Raw genomic sequence first — 21,587 nt, 5'->3', positions numbered from 1 at the left:
GGGTAGCTGGGACGACAGATGCAGGTCAACAGCAATTTTTTTTTTTTTTTTTTTTTTGGTAGAGACAGGGTTTCACTATGTTGCCCAGGCTGGTCTCGAACTACTGAGCTCAAATGATCCACGCACTTTGGCTTTCAAAAGTACTAGGATTACAGGCGTGAGCTACTGCACCTGGATTGCCGTACCTTTTAATACTGTTAAATTGTTGATTAAATTTCAACATGAATTTTGGAGGAGACACAGGCATTCAAACCGTAGCAGAGACTTTTGAGAGAGTCTGTTCTTTCTCAACAGATGAGGAAACAGAGGTCTAGAGAAAGTGGTTTACCGAGGGATACACTCCTGACTTGAATTTATGGAAGGACCATGACCAGAACCTTGATTTCTGGTTAAAAGCTCTTTTCTCTTTAGCAGACTGAAACAAACATGTAGCCATAGTAACTCAATGTTAACACTGGCCTATTTAATTATAAAATGATTTCTCGGTATTGAGCACTCTGATGATTTGAGTTGACATGGTACCCTGGAAAGACACTCAGCTTAGGACACTTGGACTCCTTCATTGCTCTGTGTGATCTTGGATAAGCTTCCTTAGCCTTAGTTTCTTCTTTGTGAAATGAAGAGGTTTTAACTTGGGATTACCTTAGGCTTATTCTAGCTCCAAAAATTTCAGTAAAAGACAATTGTGTTTATACATAAATCTAGGCACTGACTACTAGTGTCTTTTCCTGTGGCCTTTGTCTGAAATATTTTGTGTGATGTTGCAAAAATTACTTACTTTTTTAGTCTTAGATTTTTCTTTATGAATGGTATGGTTCAGTGATGATGGTTAAGTTCTAATGTGAAGCAGTGGGAAAGTTAGCTGTGTTCTTGTGTACATTTTTTTGGTGAGTTGACAGTTGTAGGAAAGTTTTAAACAGACTTATAGCAGATTTTTGTAACAATTTTGTGTCATAGACCATTTGCTGTCATATCTTACTTGATTATAGTTAGAATCATTCAAAGACAGAGCAAACTGGCAGTTCGGTATTTTGTATTTTTTTTCCTTTCCGTTTGGGTTATGTGTAATTGATTTAGGTACAATCAATTTGTCATTGTCTTACAGTTTATAGAGTTTTTATACATTATCATAGATGAATGTGTAAAAAGTAATTTTATATACATGTGACCCATGTATAAATAAATAGTAGTGTTAAATTGTATAAATAGTAGTGTTTTGGATTTCATAGTATATTGGGAAATACAACAAATTTTATTTTAAAGTGTTGATTTTAGATATAATCACTAATTTTCTTAATACAGAGCGTCTGTAGGTACGATGTTTGAATTCTAGTTATGATGACTACTGTGTTTTTTGGATAAAATGTGTTTAAGGGATTCCTGTAACATCTCTTTTTTTATGGGTGGAAATAGCACCAATAGTAGGACAGTGACAAGCTTTTTACCTCAGTGAGAATACTTACATTATTGTATCTTATTTGTTGTGGTCATTACCACATTTTGAAATGTTATACATACCTTTTTTTCCATATATGCGAAAGTCATTCACAGAGATATAGTTGAAAGAGTTGTTAGTACTTTTAGCTCAATTGCTCTGTGACTTAAATGGACTTAAATAGGCTAATCTGGAAGCTTGACCTTGTGTCTTTGAAAAAATTGTTTCACATTTCCCAAATTCTCAAATTGAGTTTTGGATAGCCTGCTCATATTGAGGACTGAAATGCAAATCATAGTTGAACCTTCTATTGATGATTTAACTTTCTCATTATGAATGTTACTGTTCTGTAATTTAATGATATTAGAGCCCAGTTGAATGTCTATCTGGTTGTGATTTCATGGAATTGTCCCATGCTGCTGTGCTTTTCTAATTGATAATCTTTTTTTTTCTTTTTCCTTGACATCAGCTCTTTTTTTGGCAGCACTCCCCCACTCCCATCTGTTCTCCACTGTAACCAGAGAAACCAGTTAACCAAACATCAGTAGTTTTTACATTCAGTTTTAAGTCACTAATCAAGGCTACATGTCTCTTCTGCATAGGCAAGGAAGAAACAAACATATTTATTGAGCAAGTGCTGTGTGCCAGATGCTTTCACAGACTTTCTTAATTACCCCACAGTCCACCGTCTCACATTTCTTTGGCCACAAGCAAATGAGGAAAGTGAGCTTTGAAAGGTTAATTTGTTCAAAGTCTGTTTGAATGTGTCCCACTGGGCTGTTTTTCTCAAAGCTTGGATCTTTGGCTATATTTTTGATGGTTGACGTTGATTAAGGAATAATTGATGGATAAATGGTATTATTGCAGATGTCTTAAGTAATTGTATACTGGTTGGTCATCAAATAAGACTCCTTATCATTAACTGCAAATGGACTGTATTCAGATCATTTTTTTTTAATATTATCTATACATTGTGCCACGCATTGTAAGGGGTACAATAACATAAAGAATCTACTCTGAGGTGCTTATCTACTCTGAGGTGCTTATAGTTTGGGAGGGAGCTTCCTTATGTAATTAATAGCTTAGTTGTATCAGATTTAAAAAATACTGCCATTCCTCAGATACTTGTACCAGAGCTTTTTTTTTTTTTTTTTTTTTTTTTTTTTTTGAGGCTGGAGCTTGAAATTAAGATCAAGTATTTTCCCTTGTTTATTTTTTTCTAGCTGTGTCATTCTGAATTGCCTGGAATTTCAAATTCTCACCCTTTCCCCCACCCACCCTGTTCTAAATTTTTTCTTGTAGAAAATTATTCACAGAGGACTAAAGACTTCTTGTCCTTTGTATGTAGTAGATGTTAAGAATTCACTTCTTTTCATTTAGTTTTAATTTGTCTCACGATGTAGTTCTCTCAGTAATCACAGAACCTTCAAGATGTGTAAGTATATAATAGACTGACATCCTTTCAAATTCAGGCATTTTGAAGGTTATATTTTTTATATCATCTGAAGTAATGTAAATGAAAAGATTTTGCTTTAAAGAAAACAAAGACCATTATAGATTTATTTTTGTTATTGATACTTTTCTGATGAGAAAATTGTAATCCTGGATTGGAGGGAGGTAAGGAGGCAAAGATCACTTTTAAAAATTAAATTCTTGACTTGGTTTTTAAAAGTCTTACTAAACTATAAACATTTAAGAATCCTTAATTATATCTTTCCTTTAAAAAAGCTTTTGTTTCTTTTTCTGCTGAATGAATTTACTTTGCTTGCTGATCATTTTGTAACTTGGCCTTCTTGGGGAAGGGTCCTGTATACATCTGATAATTAGATAGCAAATATTACATGTTTGTGTATATAGATGATAGATGTGTGTGCAGTGTATTTTATTGTTTTGCTGACGCATTGGTTGCTAGATCCGTTAGTGTATTTGCAGTTATTGCAACTTAATCAGTTTATCAATGGGGTTAAAGCCCTGCTCAAATAATTTAGAATGTTACTTTAGAAGAATGTTACTACTCTTTTAAAAAATATATTAATACATAAAGTTAGAGCCTTTAAATTTTATTGCTCCTGGAATGAAGTATAGCCTAAAGTTTTTATTGTTAACATATTGATGAGGTGAGAGTTGAACATTTAGTCATTTAAAAAATTTTTCAGTAGCAGTTAATGTTGCTTCTGTGTCAGGGATGGGCAAGTGGAAAGATTAAAGCTCATTAGTAACATCATTATTTTGCTAAGGCTGTTGACGTGCATTTGATGCCAAGACCCCATCATGTGTATGTATTAATCTGCACTTGAAGCCCATTTCATTTGATATGTAGTTTTTGGACTTGTTTGATTTAGGGAAAGATTGTAGCTTATTGATCCGCTTCTGAAGGGCCTATTTGGTCTACCGTTTTTTTCCCAGTTAATATTTATTAGTAAAATTAATGATTAAGCAGCCTTCTGAGTGAGGCCTGTAGTTAGGTGAATGGGAAAAATCTGAAAATATTGCTTGATGTAAAGTTTAAAAGTGTGTTACTTGTACACTACTTCTGTTAGAAAAAGATTTGATTATTTAAAAATTAGATTAATTGCTGAGGGTAAACACATTCAACGGTTTTCCTGTATCATTGTGCCTTATAGGTAAAAAGTTTGTGTTGTCAAAATTACATTGGTATAACATGGATAAAGTAGTATTCATTCAACAGACATTTGTTTACAACCTTCTATGTGGCATTGAAGAAAAATGCATAATCTCTTAAGAAGCCCATAGTCTAGTGGAAGAAGGTGCATGAACAGATAATTAAGCTACATGGGAGTACAGTGATGGTTACAAACTGTCACTAGTAGTTATAGACTATCACCACATTCCCATATAAATGAAAATACACTACAGTTTATTTAGTGTATAGTTAAGTAAATATAGTTTACACTATAAAATATCATGGAAGAACTGAGAAGGAGTTGTTAACTTTGCTTGAGGAGTTCAGTGAAGGATTCTTAGAGGTTATGACACCTGAGCTGTGTTCAGAAGATATGTGTAAAGAATCAGATAAAGAAAAGGCAAAGCAAAGGAAGACCAAAAGCAGGGGGAAAAAAAGACATGGGAACTGAAATAAGTGGGGAGGGGCTGTGACAGTGATGGAAATAGAGTGAGAAACAGCAAGTTGTATATTAAGAATTCCCATTGGTTTAATGTTGTTAGGAAATACATGTCAGACAGGTGTGGAGAAGTGAGCATAAACTGGGTCTATGCCTACTATGCTACCATAGAAGGGTTTTGAACAGGGTCATGGTGTACCTATGTTTATTTTGATTGTGATTTTGAGGGAGGTAGATTCCATGAGGTTGGAGTTCATAGTGTTTGGAAGGCTCTTGCAGTGAACTAGGTGAAAGGATTTTTTTGTTTTTTTTTTTTTTTGAGACGAAGTCTCACTCTGTTGCCCAGGCTGGAGTGCAGTGGTGCAATCTTTGCTCACTGCAAACTCCACCTCCCTGGTTCACACCATTGTCCTGCCTCAGCCTCCTGAGTAGCTGGGACTACAGGTGCCCGCCACCACGCCCGGCTAATTTCTTTTGTATTTTTTAGTAGAGACGGGATTTCACCGTGTTTGCCAGGATGTTCTTGATCTCCTGACCTTATGATCCACCCGCCTCAGCCTCCCAAAGTGCTGGGATTACAGGCGTGAGCCACTGCGCCCGGCCTAGGTGAAAGTTTTAAGACAGTAGTAAAGTTGACCCTTGAACAACATGGGTTTGAACTTCATGGATCCACTTATTGCATGGGTTTTTTCCAATAAATATATTGGAACACTTTATGGAGATTTGAAAATACTCACAAGATGAACTGTGTAGCCTAAATAACAACAAAAAAATAATGTTATGAATGCATACAATATATGTAGATGCTAGTCTGTGTGTCATTTACTACCATAAAATATACACAAATCTATTATAAAAAGCTAAAATTTATTAAAACTTAGGCACGCACTTACAGATTGTACATGGTGCCATTTGCAGTCAAGAGAAATGTAAACAAGTGTAAAGATGCAGTATTAAACTGTAACTGCATAAAATTAACTGTAGTACATATTGTATTGCTGTAATACATTTTATAGCCACCTCTTGCTATTATCAGGGTGAGCTCAGATGTTGCAAGTATGCACTTAATATGCTTTGTGGCTAGATGCAGTGGCTCACACCTGAAATTGGAGCACTTAGGGAGGCTGAGGTGGAAGGATTGCTTGAGCCTAGGAGTTGGGGTTTTGTTTTTTTTTTTTGAGATGGAGTCTCACTCTGTTGCCCAGGCTGGAGTGCAGTGGTGCGATCTCGGCTCACTGCAACCTCCGCCTCCTGGGTTCACGCCATTCTCCTGCCTCAGCCTCCCGAGTAGCTGGGACTACAGGCGCCCACCACCACACCCGGCTAATTTTTTTGTATTTTTAGCAGAGACGGGGTTTCACCGTGTTAGCCAGGATGGTCTCGATCTCCTGACTTGGTGATCCGCCCACCTTGTCCTCCCAAAGTGCTGGGATTACAGGCGTGAGCCACCATGCCCAGCCCAAGCCTAGGAGTTTTAACACCACCCTGGGCAACAAAGCAAGACTCCCATCTCTGCAAAAAAAAATTAAAAATATTAGCCACGCATGGTGGCACACACCGGTAGTCCCAGCTGCTCAGGAGGCTGAGGCGAAAGGATCCCTTGAACCTGGGAGTTTGAGGCGGCAGTGAGCTATGATTGCACCACTGCACTCCAGCCTTGGTGACAGAAGAAGACCTTGTCTAAAACAAAAACGAAAACAAACAGAAAAATACCTTATGACTAATCATCTTCGTGTGAGCAGTTTCTCTCTGTAGTGTAGTAAAAAGTTTTCTTTTGTGGTTTTCACATATTTTTCATTATGTTTAGTGGAATACTGTAAACCTGGAATAACACAATGGAACCCATTCGACGTGCCCCCAGTGAACCTGGAAGTGCTCCCCAAAAGCAGAGAAAAGTCATGATGTTACAAGAAATTGTTGAATTGCTTGATGTGTACTAGATTAAGTTCTGTAGCTGTGGTTACCTGCCATTTCAAGGTAAATGAAGCCAGGACCATTGTTAAAAGGAAGTTTGTGAAGCCGTCGCTACACCCGTGCCAGCTGGTGCAAAAACCCTGTGCTTTTTGCAAAATACATTTTTATTTCATGTTGAATATGCAGCTTGTCTGTGGGTGCAGGATTGCTGTAAGAAAAGTATACCTACTGATTCTAATATGATCAGAAAAGCATATGATAAGAAAAGCAAAGTCATTATATGACAAAGTCAAAGGAAGGTGAAGGATCTAAAGCTGGAGAATATAATGCCAGCAAAGGATGGTTTGATAATTTTAGAAAGAAGTTTGGCTTAAAAAATGTAAGGTAATAGGAGAAGCAGCTTCTGCCATTGAAGAGGCAGCAGACAAGTTCCCAGACACCATCAAGAAAATCATTGATGACAAAGGTTGTGTGCCTAAACAGGTTTTTGATGTAGACAAAAGTGCCCTATTCTGGAAAAAAGTGCCACAAAGGACATTGACTAGTAAGGGAGAGAAGCACGTACTAGGGTGTACAAGGCAGGAAGGGGGATAAGCTAACTCTGCTGTTTTGTGCAAGTGCAGTCAGGTTTTTGATTAGGGCTGACTTTATCTATAAATCTACTAACCCCTGAGCCTTGAAGAGAAAAGATAAACACTAGCTGCCAGTCTTTTGGTTGTACAAAAAGGCCTGGCCTGGACAGTGAGAACTCTTTTTCTGGATTGGTTCCATCAGTGCTTTGTCCCTGATGTCAGGAAGTACCTTGTCAGTAAGGGGACTGCCTTTTAAGTATTTTTTCTACTGGACAATGCACCTAGCCACCCAGAATCTCATGAGTTCTTCAACACTGAAGGTGTTGAAGTGGTATCCTTGACCTTAAATAAAGTGTTTTTAATTCAGCCTGTAGATGGGGAAGGTGGGGGGTTAATAAGGACCTTTAAGGCGCATTAAATGCAGTAGTAGTAATCTATGGAAAAGATTGTCATTGCTATGGAAGAGAACCTCAATAGAGGGAACATGATGAAAGTCTGGAAGGGTTACACCATTGAAGATGCCATCATTGTTAAAAAGCCATGAAAGCCATCTAGCCCGAAATGATACATTCTTGCTGTAGAAAACTGTCCAGATGTTGTACATGACTTCCCAAGATTTACAGCAGAGCCAGTCAGAATCATGAAAGAGTGTGGTAAAGTGGGAAGCAAAGGGTTTCAGGATACAGATCTTGAAGAAATTCAAGAGCTAATGGACATCACACCGGAAGAATCAACAGAAGATGACTTGATGGAGATGAGCGCTTCTGAACCAGTGACAGATGATGAGGAAGATGTAGAAGAAGCAGTGTCAAAAACCAAATTGACATTAGAGAATCTGGCAGGAGGTTTCTGATACTCAAGAATGCTTTGACTTTTACGACATGGACCGTTCTGTGATGTGGGCAGTGAAACTTAAAACAAACAGTGGCAAAAGGTTTGGGACCAGATAGAAACATTTTTAGAGGAATGAAAAAGCAGAAAAGTCAGGCAGATTACAGTGTGTTTTTGTAAAGTTACAGAGTATGGCTGCCTCTCCTGCCTCCCCTTCTACCTCTCCCTCCTCCATCTCTTGTGCCTGTGCCACCCCTAAGACACCAACTACTTCTCTTCCTCCTACACCTCAGCCTACTGAATGTGAAGACCAGAAGGATGGGGACCTTTATGACAATCCACTTCCACTTATTGAATACCAAATACTTTTTCTTACAATGTTCTTAATATTTTTTCTCTTTATTCTAAGAATACAGTGTGTAATACATGCAACATACCAAACAGGTGTTAATAGACTGTTGATGTTATTGGTAAAGCTTTGGGTCGACAGTAAGCTATTAGTAGTTGGAGGACTTAAAAGTTATACACAGTATTTTTACTGCACAGGAGGTCAGTTTTTTCTAACCGCCACATGGTTCAGTGGTCAGCTGTATTTGGGATGAAAAAATGGGAACATATTTGAGAAATACCTTGGGCTTAATGTCAGTAGTACTTGATGATTGGATAAGAAGGAGATGAGAGATAAGAAAAAATATAAGGCTTATGCTTCTAGCTTGTATAATTAGGTAGTTTGTATTGCCACAACTGAATTAGAGATTACAGGAAGAAGGTTTGGGCAGGTTTGGATGGTGAGTTATCAGGGATTTTTGACACGATGAGTTTGATCTGTGTCTGGAGCATTTGATTGGAGATGTGTAGCAGGTGGTTGAAACAAGAGTTTTAGACTTTGGGGGGAAGATCTGGGCAGGCAGTATAGATTTGGGAGCCACTAATATAAATGCCAGTACAGAAGTCCCCACCCCATCCACAGGGAATCTGTTTATTCCAAGACCCCCAGTGGATACCTGAAACCATATAGCCCTGAGCCCTATATGTACTGTTTTTTCCTATGACGTTTAATTTACAATTTAGAAACAATAAGAGTTTAGCAACAACAATAATAAAGTGGAACAATTATAACTATATTGTAATAAAAAAATGAATGTGGTCTCTCAAAATATCTTGTACTGTACTTAACCCTTGTGATGGTATGAGATGATACACTGCCTATGTGATGAGATGAAGTAAGGTGAATGATTGTGGCCATACTTCTGTAGTTTTGAGTTACGACAGCAAAACTAGTGCAGATTCTTTTTCCTTCTCCACAGTTTCGTGGATAGAAGAAGATGTGTTCTTTTTTTTTTTCTGACACAGAGTCTTGCTCTGTTGCCCAGGCTGGAGTACAGTGCCACAATGTCAGCTCAGTGCAACCTCCACCTCCTGGGTTCAAGTGATTCTTGTGCCCTAGCCTCCCAAGTAGCTGGGATTACAGGTGTGTGCCACTGCACTCATCTAATTGTATTTTTAGTAGAGATGGAGTTTCATCATGTTGGCCAGGCTGGTCTTGCACTTGTGGCCTCAAGTGAACTGTCCACCTGGGCCTCCCAAAGTGCTGGGATTACAGGCGTGAGCCACCACCCTGGCCAGAAGATTTGTTCTTAACATAGATCTTAGCAGTCTCAGCATACCTTTTTTTTTTCCTTATTAAGTAGAGAACTTTCACCTTTTCACTTAAAGGAAGCACTTTATTGCTTCTCTTTGGCATTTCTGAATTGTCAGTATCACTACTCTTGTGGTTTGGGGACAGTATTAAGTAAGATAAACATTGCCTGGACATAAGCATTGTGATTTTGATCTGATAAACCAGATGGCTGTTAAGTTACCAAGTTTTTAACGGGTGTGGCGTGTGTAACATAGTGTGGAAATGCTGGACAAAGATGTAATTCAGGATTCACATCCTGAGTGGGATGGCATGAGATTTCATCATACTACATAAAATGGCATGCAATTTAAAATTTATGAATTGATATTTCTGGAATTTTTCATTTAATATTTTCAGGCAGTGGTTGGTTGCTAGTAACTTAAACCAAGGAAGGTGAAACTGTAGATAGGAGGACTGTTGTAGTTTATCTTCTTTAAGATATGGACAAACTTGGGAAATCTGATAGAAATTAGGGACCTACCCTCCAGAAAAGAAGTGCACACACAGTATACTTGGAAAGTTCTGTTTATTGTTTTAGGAACCTCTGGAATCCCTCTTAAGTTTTAGAACCCTACATGTACGGATAATAGATGTAACCATGACAACGAATGAAAATGCATAGGGACCCAGTAGAGAGTGACAAGAGCCAAGGACAGAGTTCTCAGGATGAAAATGATTTAAATGGCTCTGGAAAAGGAGTATACAAGAGATGCAGGGGAATAATGTTTTCTAAAAGAAAGCTACGTTATACTGAAGTGCGTTTATCATAGTGTTACTCTTAAGGTGCCTTTGTTTTAGCTCATATCTGTATATTTGCTAAGCTTGAAAAAGCTGTATTTCTTTCTGACATTTATTTGATGACTGTTGATGAGAGTTCAAGAGATTCTATCATTGGGCACTTTCCTTAGTTGATGTATGAGGGATTATACTGTGCTCTGGGCTACGTTAAATCTACTGACATTCTCATTTAATCTTCATGACAGCCCTTTGAGATAGATACTGTTAATGAACCCAGGACTTAATTTTCTCAAGGTCACATGGCTTGTGAGTAACAAAGCTGTGGCACAAACCTAAGCCTGTCTGACAGCAAAACCTATGTTCTCTACCAATATACTAACTGTGTTTACCAAGATAATCTGTGACTGTGACGTTACTTTACCATATTAGCACAATGGAATGTGACATTAGTCCACTGATTTGGACTAGGTTTTGGGATATATAAGTTCTAATCCCAGCTGTATGATTTTGGGTAAGTCATTTAATCTCTCTGGGTCTATTTTCATTGTCGTCTTTTTTTTTTTTTTTTTTTTTTTTTTTTTGAGACAAAGTCTTGCTCTGTTGCCTAGGCTGGAGTGGGCTGGCGCAATCTCGGCTTACTTCAGCCTCTACCTCCCAGGTTCAAGCGATTTTCCTGCCTTAGCTTCCCCTGTAGCTGGGATTACAGGCATGCACCACCACATCTGGCTATTTTTTGTATTTTTAGTAGGGATGGGGTTTCACCATGTTGGCTAGGCTCGTCTCGAACTCCCAACCTCAAGTGATCTGTCCACCTTGGCCTCCCAAAGTGGTGGGATTACAGGCGGGAGCCACTGTGCCTGGCTCTTCTTCTCATTTGTTAGAAAAATTTTTAACCTTAGCTATCACCAGAAGGAACTTTTTTCCTGCAGCCCCATCTCTTATCTATCAATAAGGCATGAATTTAAAAAGAAAAAAAAAAAACACTACATACAACCTTGTGTAATAAAACAGCTCTTGATGTATATATGTGAAAATGGTTATGTTATAATAATGTGAGAGTACTTTTACAATGTTTGAAGCCTCTTGGTTTTATAGTTTTAAAATTCTTAAGCTTCTAGTAGAAAAATTTTGTAATTTACTCTGGATAGAGACATTTTAATACTTTTTCTGGCTTTCAGGGGATCTTAGGTTGTAGAGCCTGAAAAGATCATTTGATGTTTTGCTCAGCTATTGGCAGTATAGGTATCTTTGAGGCTTATAGTTGACATTAACTTTGCTCTTTTTTGAAATTGTTCTGAGTATTTTACTTTATTTATTTGTTACTCAATGTCAAGAGATAGTGTCTTAGTTTGCTTTATTAGAACCTCAGCATATGCAATCAACAAACTAAAACCACACTGCACATACACAGCTATGGTATTTGAGGCCATCATTATTACATGGCCTTGAATCTTCTGTTTGTGAAAAGTTAGCCGCATCAGTACATTTTATATGGATGACATCCTGTCTATCAGGATATCTGATTAAAAAGAGGTAGCAGTATAGGTGTAGGGGTAAATCCTTTTACAGTCATTTGTTAAAAGTCTCTGACAGACTTAGGTCTTGCATAGGATTTCGGTAAAAGAAAAGAAATTGTTCTGTTAAAGTTCCTTCTTAAGCTCTCCAGAAAAGATTAGAATAACAAGACTCAGTTTGAGTCATTTGCTTAAGGATCCTCTTGATTGAGAGTTGAGCTGGTATTTTACTGCCAGGGTGACTAAAATAACTATTTTGCCTACTCCTTCCTCTTTTCACATTCATACACATCAGACATGACTTGGAGAGGATTCCACTAACTCAGTACTTTATATCCAGTTCAGATCAGAAGTATGTGTGAAGCTGATCAATGTTGCTTAGGTTGTAAATGCAGAACTTGGAGATTTTATGTGGCATTTACTGGCATTTACAAAGGGGTCATTAGTCATATATTAGCAGAAAATCGGTCACCAAAATATGAATCCTTGTTATGTGCCATATCCTGTTTTAGAGGCTGAGGAATCTGGCAGTGAAAAAAAGATCCCTGCCTTCATGAAGCTGACATTTGGTTGTAGAGAGGGAGACCAGGAAAATAATGAAGAATGTGGGTTGGAGTTGGGGATCAGTAGTGAGGTGAGGCTGTTACTGTAAATAAGGTGGGCATTTAAAACTTCACTGTAAGATGACAGTTGAGTAGAGGTTTGAGCCATGCAGGAAACTGAGGGAAGAACATTTCAGACAGAAAGAATAGCAAATAGAAAGACACTGAAATCAGCTTGTTTGATATATACCAGGGAGTGCATGGAGCAGAGTGAACAAAAGGAAAAAAATGGATGAAGTTGAGAGACTATCGGATGGAATGAAGCTTATAGAACATTGTAAAGACTTTGACTTCAACTCCAGGGGAAATGAGAAATCATTTGAGGGTTGTGAGCAAATGAGTGACATGATTTAATTTATGCTTTTACATGGTCACCCTGGTTGCCTGATGATAGCAGGCCAAGAGTGGAGATGGAGACCAGTTGGAGGTGGTGGTGGTTTGACCAGGATGGTAGCAGTGAAAGTGGTGAGAAAGAGTTGAATTCTGGGGATACATTTTCAAGTTAGAGACAACAGCATTTTCTGTCGGAGTAGTAGTGGGGTCAGAGAGTAGTTAATTATGATCACAAGCTTTTTGGCCAGAGCAGCTGGAAGGATGGAGTAGACATTTGTTTAGTTGGAAAAGACTTCAGGGGAAACCAACTGAGGGAAAAGATGAGGAGTTCTGTTTCAGGCTTGGTAAGTTTGAGATGCCTACTACGCATTCAAGTGGAAACATTGAGTAGGTAGCTGGATATATGACTCTGGCATGTACAGAGGGGGCCAAACAGAGAATGTATCAATTTTAAGATTGATTTAAAACCATGAGAATAGATGACATCAACTCCATCTAGAAACTGAGTGTGGCTAAAAAAAAAAAAAAAAACTGAGTGTGGCTAGATAAGAAATCGAGAACTTGAGCTTTAGGATTGGAGGTTTAGGTGATAATTAAGAGCCAGTAAAACAGATGAATAGGAGACAGAAGTAGAAGAAAAACAAGAGATTGTAGTGCTTGAAAGTTAAGTGAGGAATTTGTTTCTTTTTTTTTTTCCTTCTTCTTTTTTGAGACAGGGTCTTGCTCTGTCATCCAGGCTGGTGTGTAGTGGCGCAGTCTCTACTCACTGCAGCCTCGACCTCCCGGGCTCAAGCGATCCTCCCGCCTCAGCCCCACTAAGGAGCTGGGACTACAGGTGCACGCCACCATGCCCTACTAATTTTTGTATTTTTAGTAGAGACGGGTTTTTGCCATATTGCCCAACCTGGTCTTCAACCCCTGGACTCAAGTGATCCTCCCGCTTTGACTTCCCAAAGTGCTGGGATTACGGGTGTGAGGCACCATGCCTTGCCAAATTTGTTTCAAGGAGTAGGAGTGATCAGCTCTTTCAAATGCTGCTGGATAGGTAGGTAAGAGGAGAACTGAGACTTTGCCCATTAGATTTTGGCAATATAGAAGTCATTGGTGGCTTTCTGAAGAGTAGTTTCAGTGAAATGGTAAAGATGAAAGCCCTATTGGAGTAGATTCAAGATATAATGCAAAGATGGAACTTGGAGACAGTGTATGTACAATCTCCCCTTCTTGCCTGTGATTTTGTCATAAATGGAAAGAGAGATTAGATGGTGCTGAAGGAATATATGGGTTTGTGAGGATTTTGTTTTTGACCTAGGAAACTGACAATTTTCTTTTTTTCTTTTTTCTTTTCTTTTTTTTTGAGACACGATCTTGCACTGTCACCTAGGCTGGAGTGCAGTGTTGTGATCTTGGATCCCTGCAAACTCTGCCTCCAGGCTCAAGTGATTCTCCTCCCTCAGCCTCCCGGGTAGCTGGGACTATAGGCATGCGCCACCATGCTCAGCTAGTTCTTAAAAAATTTTTTTGTAGAGACAGGGTCTCTCACTATATTGCCCAGGCTGGTCTCAAACTGCTAAGCTCTAGTGATCCTTCTGCCTCAGTCTCCCAAAATGCTAGGATTACAGGCATGAGCCAGTCCGTGTGGTGAAACTGACAGTTTTCAGTATGAATGGAAATTATCTACCAGAGGAAAAATTTTGATGATGCTTAGATGAGTGATTACTAAGGGGAGGACTTTTATTTTTGAGACAGAGTCTTGCTCTGTCGCCCAGGCTGGAGTGTAGTGGCGCGATCTTGGCTCACTGCAAGCTCCGCCTCCCGGGCTCACGCCATTCTCTCGCCTCAGCCTCCTGAGTAGCTGGGACTACAGGCGCCCACCACCACGCCCGGCTAATTTTTTTATTGTATATTTAGTAGAGACAGGGTTTCACCGTATTAGCCAGAATGGTCTCAATCTCCTTACCTCATGATCCGCCCGCCTCGGCCTCCCAAAGTGCTGCGATTCCAGGCGTGAGCCACTGCGCCCAGCCAAGGGAGGCCTTTTCAATAGGTGGTTTGGCATAGAACTAGAGATTTACTTGTCAAATTTCATTCTGTATAATACTACCTTGGGTTCTTGTTAAAATGTCGATTCTGTTTCTGTAGGTCTGGAGTAGGGCCCGAAATTCTGCACTTCTAACAAGTTCCTAGGTGTTGCTTATGTGTCTGGTCCTTATGCTATACTTCGAGTACAATAACTTGGCACTTTGAGCACAAGAACCTAGCAGGTTTTATTGGCATAAAATCAGGTTGGTTGGTGTGTGAATATGATGGGAATTTGTATAGTGTCTCATCGGGTTGTTTTTATTTTCTCAGTGGAATAGGAAGCAGTCATAATCATAGAGTGAGGATGGAGGAGGTGGTATAAAATCATCTAGAAGAGTAGAGTGAGTAGACTGACTAGTGGAATTGTGGGGTTGCATGAAGGCTGCACTTAACGTTAGTGGTTATGAATTTAAACTCAGATGGACCAAAAATATGGGCATATGTTATTCTTCATTTTCTTTCAGCTATACGGATATATGTCAGGAGTATGTGGGCTGTTGGGATTTAACTTGGCAAGTATTTTGGTGGGAGAGAGATAAGGGGTAAGTGACTTACGGGTATATAAATCATTATGATTTTATTTAAAATGAAGAGTTCTGCTCCAGGTAAGATTGGAGGGAGGTCTTAAAAGATTAGAAATTTTGCTTCTAACAGATCTAGAACCTATTTTTAAATGTATCCCTTTTTTTTCCCCTGTTAAAATAGGTTGTTAATGTTCTTATGTGTCATAGATTTATAATCATATCTATATAATACAATATTTACTATATATGGACAAATGTAGAAAGACTTTCAACCATTGGTTTTTTTTGTTTTTTTTTTTTTTTTTTTTTTTTTGTCTCTTCTCTCTCTTGGATATTACAGATGACCATGGATGAAAAATATGTAAACAGCATTTGGGACCTTCTGAAAAATGCAATTCAAGAAATCCAGCGTAAGAATAACAGTGGTCTTAGTTTTGAGGAGCTCTATAGAAATGCATATACAATGGTTTTGCATAAACATGGAGAAAAGCTCTACACTGGACTAAGAGAAGTTGTTACCGAACATCTCATAAATAAGGTATCAAACTTTAAAGGACTGTTGCTAATACTATATTGAATGTAGAAAATCCTTTATACCATATTGCACTTTGACCAGAAGTGTTCCTTTAAAGGTGCCAGAAGCCTATAGAAATTACTAATTCGTGACTGTTATAAGCACTCATGAAAAATTTATAATCAGCTAAATCAAAAATTTGATATTTGAGAGATGAAGTTTGTGAGCTATAATAAATGCTTTCTATAAATCATAATGAAGCAAACTCAGTAATTCACAAATGCTTATTAATATGTTAATTACAAGGAATTTTTTCCTTAAAATGATTTAATCAGCCCATTTTTTACTTTCTCATTTTTCTGTATATTTGGAAACGATATAACTACGTTGTTTAAAACATTTCTAAGATGGATCACTAACTAAAATTGACTTTATTTTAACTGAGTTCTGTGGTACATTTGAATTTTTTTAAAGATTATTGTTGGGCTGTTCACATTATTAAAAATGGTTCTCTGATTTCAGAAAGATGTATTTTTTTAGAACAAATGTTTTTATAGAGCGAACTCTTCCAATGCATGTAAAATGTAATTTCATTTAGAAAATAACTTTTATTACAATGCCTTGCTTTAAGATTGTCAAATAAAATGTGAAATACCACACAGACTGATAAAAACTTCTCATACTTTATGTGGTATTGGGGTATTTATTTTTTAAGTTTTATTTTGAAAAAAAGTTTCATGAATAGCACGATGTGAACTCCTGTGTACCCTTCACCTAGATTCACCAGTTGTTTACATTTTGCTACTTTTTTTGCCAGTTTTTCTATTGATATGTGTTATGATTACTGTTACCAGTATTATTATTGCTGAACTATTAGAGAGTAAGTTTTAGATTTCATCTACCCTAAAAGACTTTGCAACATTTCTTTTAAGAATAAAGAAATCTTACTTAACCAAAGAACAATGATCAAAATCAGGCAGTTTAACAATATAATACTGTTGCCTAATACATTCCTTATTCAGATTTCACCAATTGTCCTGTTTAGTGGTGATTTCCTTTATAGCAATTTGTTTTCTGATCCAGGATCCAGTCCAGGATCTCATGTTCAATTCCTCAGCCTTTCTTTGTCTTTCAGCACATTGACATATTTGAAGAGTATAGGTCAGTTGTTTTGTAGATTATCCCTCAGTTTTTGGTGTGTCTGATTGTTTCCTCATGACTAGTTTCAGGTTATGCATTTTTGGCAGGAATAATACATAAGTGATGTTGTGTCCTCAGTGCATCACATCAGGAGGCACTTGATGTCAGTTTATCCCATTATTGGTGATGTTAACTTTGATCATTGGTGTCCGCCAGATTTCTCCACTGTGAAGGTACCTTTTTTCCCTTTGTAATTCATAAGTAATCTGTTCAGATATATTTTGATACTGTATGAATATCCTGTTCCCTAGAAACTTTCATGTGATGGTTTTAGCATCCATTGATGATTCTTGCATGAATCATTATTACTATGGTGGTTCCAAAACAGTAATTTTCTATTTCTGCTCTTTCTTCTGTAATTTCTTTCTCTTAAAGGGAATTACATGAGCGAGGCAGTTAGTATCTTATGAAGCAAGGTGATTGTGTTTTTCACACAATCAGCAGTTTTTTATTAAGTGCCTATTATGTACAGCTTTCAGTGATAATATAGTGGATCCAAAGAGATAAGATACTATCCTTTCCTGGGGGTTTTATTGTGATGTGAGAGATGGATGATACACACATTTAGATAACCGTGTGAGGCATTATATAATTAAGTGGCAAGTGAGTTGCATAGGCAATAAATTGCTTAAGAATTCAAACGAAGGAGAGGTTGCCTTGGGCTGTAAGATTTTATGGGAAAGAATGAAATTGAGTTGAGTCTTGAAAAATATATGGGATATATATGAACAGTGTGGTGGAAGGCATTCCATGATGGCAGATGTTGTGAACTTATATAGAGATGAACTGGTTGGTTAAACTTAGGTGGTAAGTAGAGTTTGACTGAGGCATATAATAATTACAGGGATTAGTGGATTGTAGTGTTACAAAGATGGTTTGGGAACAGATTGTAGAAAAATTTGAGTGTCAGGCTAAGTAATTTGGACTAAACTGTAGACAGTTATTGGAGGTTTTTAAGTGGGTGATAATGTGACAGAATATTTGAAGATGTGATTTTAAGTGGGTGATTATGTGGCAGCATATTATGAGGATGCTATAAATGTAAAATTGAGAGGAGGTTTATAAAATCAGGAGAAGACCTGGAAAGATCTGGGTACAGTGATAGGCTAGAAATGAATGGATGATGTCAGAAATTCTAAACTAAGTCTAGACAAAGCTTGCTTACTGGGAGAATTATAGTGCCACCAATAGCAAATACTGTGAAGTAATAGCGGGAAACTGATTTGAAATGGGTAGAGAATATGATAAGTTTTGTTGAGATTATATTGAAAATGTTTATACTTGGAAGATACCTTAGAAATCATTTTGCATGTGAGGAAAATTGAGTGTGAGATCATGGTACGATGCCCAGGTAGAGATATCATATGTTTGGAGACACATAGATTTAGAGCTTGGGCAGGAACTCAAAATTAGATGTGGAGATTTGGCATTTGGTAACATATACTGAGGAACAAGTATTGGAGTTCAGAAAACGAAGAGCCCAGAGCCAAGGGATGAATCTTAGGAGCAAACTATAGTAAGTAGGTGTGGGAAATGGAAAAGACCAATTTAAGAAATTTGTCATCAAAAGAAGGACAAGTGGAAGAGTTTTGTTTAAAGCTGCTGAAGGAGAGAAGATTGTAACAGCTGAGTTATTGGATATAGAGAATACGGGATTAAGAACAATGGAAAAGAAGTAAACTTAGAAGAGGAGCATGTTCTCATTCGCCAGAGGTTCTATAGGGAATGATAATTAACACAATTAACTTTTATTTAGCATTTACTGTGTGCTAGGCCCAGTTCTAGTGCTTTTACATGTTTTAACTTAGCTAACAGTCACAGCCCAATGTTGCAGATACTACTATTATGTCTGTTTTACAAATGAAGAAACCAAGGCACAGATAATTGGTCATTTGTCCAGATCCATATAGCTGTTAAGTGGCCTAGCCGGAACTGAATTCAGGCAATGTGGCTTTAGTTTGAGTCCTTGAATTCTCTGTAGATCTGCTCCTAAGGTGGAATGATCAAGTTGGAGTATGCTGAAATTCGGTGTAAGGGGCTTCAAGTTAATTGACTTACTGTCTGTAAAGCTCTAGTCCTTTAAATTCTAAGAATCCTTTAAATTTACTTAATAATGGAGTTGGAAATAATATCCCTCAGATTCTTTATTTCTAAAATTATTATGAATCTAATAAACCATCCATCTTCTGAAAATGAGACGAAGAGACTTGGAGTAGCCTTTGTAAGGGATATATATACTAAGGAATTGGCAAGTGCAGAAGAAGATAGCTTAATAGGAGTTGGCCTGAATGTGTGCTATGTCAGTTTTTTTAAACCTTGGGCGCAGATGCAGAAAAAAACATCAGTAGTTGTGTGTTAGGGTTGAGAAGTGGCTCGTCCAAAAAGTGAGGAGAAGAGAGAAGGCCAGAGTGTGAGATCAGTGTTTCGGTGACCAAGTTTTGGGCTCCAGTATGGTCAATTGGATGTTGAAGATACGGTCCAGTAGATATTGAAGTTATGTGAGCAGTCACTCCACGAGAACTCTGAGTTTTGGTATATTATAAGTTGCTTAAAGTGGTCCCATATTTAAGGTTAACTGTTGTCTTCCTCATCTTAAGCTACTGTAACAAACCCCATAAACCAGGTGGCTTAAACAAATATTTCCCACCATTCTGGCAAGTGAGAAGTCCAAGATCAAGGTGCTTGCAGGTTCATTTTTCTGGTGAAAGTCCCCTTCCTGGTCTATAGACAACCACCTCCTTGCTGTGTCTTCACAGGGCAGGGAGGGAGAGAGGTCATATCTCTCATGTATCTTATAATGGTACCATCCGGTTAATGAGGGTACCATTCTCAAGATTTAATTGCCTCCCAAAGGCCCCACCTCTAAATACTATCACATTTGGGATTAGGGTTTCATAATAATTCATATTAATGAATTTGGAGAACACAAACATTCAGTCCATAGCAATTATCATTTCAGAATATAGGCAGTTTTTATAATATATTCCCCGAAACATGCATTGAAGTTGATTGTACTAAATAAATTTTAAAATATACAGTATATGCTAAATTCTTAAATTTACTTTTCTTATACATAGTCATTAATGATCATTGCCAGCATCTGAAAATGTTCTTTTATTTATTCTTTTCTTTCACACTCATTTGACCAGTTAGTTTTTGACTAGGAAATGTACCAATTTCAGCATGTCTGTTCATTGATTATTTAAAGTGAATTAGGTTTTGAAGCCTCTGCTAGTTTCTGTGCTTTTGTTTTCATGTTTACTCCTATTTTATGAAAAAATTTTAATAATCATATAAACACAGTACTACTGTATTGAAGGGGACATTATCGAAAGAGAACTATTAACTGATAGGTAGGACCATCTGACATGTTTGTTTCCTAAGGTAGGACCATCTGACATGTTTGTTTCCTAAGGTAGTAAGTCTCAGTTTGTTCTACTAAATGAGACTTAGAGATGTTACTGATACAATGTGCAAAAGCATAGTTTGCATGAAAATTAGTACTGCCTATCTCTGCATTGCATCTTTTGACTAGAAGGTGAGATATTCTTTCAGGGTTCTGTGGTATCAGAATACCTATCTTTAATCTCACAGAATATACCTTTTTTTGTTGTTCTGAAAGCATTACTGTTTGGTCTGCTCATCAGTTTTTAATTCACAGTGCTTTTGGCAGTTAGCTGAACTGCCTGACACACCATATATTTATTTATTTTAAAGCAAAGTGCTTTTAGTGCTGTGGTATACATAGCCAAGACCCATCTTTTCACATTGAAGAATTCCAAGGAAATATAATTTTTACATGGACTGAGGGCTGGTTTGTTATATAGTTTGTTGGTACTTTGATTTCAAGGTGAGGATAGTGAACAAAGTCAAACATTTTAGTGAAGTAGCGCAACACAGACTACCAGACAGCAGATGATGGGAGGCTTCGGAGAGGACATTTCTTTGGGATGATAGTAGCTGATTGTTGGCTTTCAAAATAAGTTCAAAAAATTGAAGCAGGCATAGAAAATATAAGTACTGTTTCTCTAATAAAAGCACTTCTGGTAGTATATTATTTTTCTTGTCTCTGGAAGAATGTTTCCTTTGAGGAAACTGACACCCATAGGAATTTAGTTCATTTCTCAAGACCACAAGGCAAAATTTAGGGTGTAATGTGGCCTTTGTACCTCACCATAAGAAAAATCTTGATTTAGAAAATGAAAACATTTCAACTTACACAGGAATTTGTTTTTTAACTTTTTTTCTAAATAAAGTAAAAAAGCATAGTAATGGAGGAAAAAAGTTCTGCTTTTCAGATTGAAAGACGTTTAGAATATGTATCATTTTGTCGAAGTGTCAAAGGTATCCTGTAAGACTTTTCCCATCACAGAATTCAGCATTCAAAACCGTTTGCCAGGCTCTGTGCTAGATGTAAGGAATATGTTGGTAAATAGAACACATCTGATTCCTGCACCTATGAAACAGATAGTAAACAGGTAAACAAGTATTTAGTTATAAAATATAATCAAGAAAACAGGATACAGTGATAGAGGAAAAAAATGATAAAGACAACCACATAGGTCAA

General features: G+C 37.5%; 1 protein-coding gene across 4 annotated transcripts in view; it reads left to right on the top strand.

The window, feature by feature from the left end:
* CUL3 (cullin 3) overlaps nt 1-21,587 on the top strand; it is a 112,517-nt gene that overhangs the window by 12,944 nt on the left and 77,986 nt on the right. The window contains exons 1-2 of one of the 4 annotated variants that reach the window (XM_054476778.2): nt 10,110-10,271; nt 15,647-15,844. The exons of 1 other annotated variant lie outside the window; for it this stretch is intronic. In XM_054476778.2, coding sequence (XP_054332753.1) covers nt 10,125-10,271; nt 15,647-15,844 — 345 coding nt within the window. In that variant the 5' untranslated portion in view covers nt 10,110-10,124. Of the gene's footprint in view, nt 1-10,109; nt 10,272-15,646; nt 15,845-17,072; nt 17,194-21,587 lie in introns of those variants that run through there. 2 more of the 4 variants (XM_054476779.2, XM_054476780.2) reach the window with 2 other exon arrangements.

The sequence above is a fragment of the Pongo pygmaeus genome, chromosome 11 (assembly GCF_028885625.2).
Source record: "Pongo pygmaeus isolate AG05252 chromosome 11, NHGRI_mPonPyg2-v2.0_pri, whole genome shotgun sequence".
In the NCBI taxonomy this organism is placed as follows: Eukaryota; Metazoa; Chordata; class Mammalia; order Primates; family Hominidae; genus Pongo; species Pongo pygmaeus.
The sequence above is the reverse complement of the archived record's forward strand: the minus strand, read 5'-3'. Positions and strand labels throughout refer to the sequence as shown.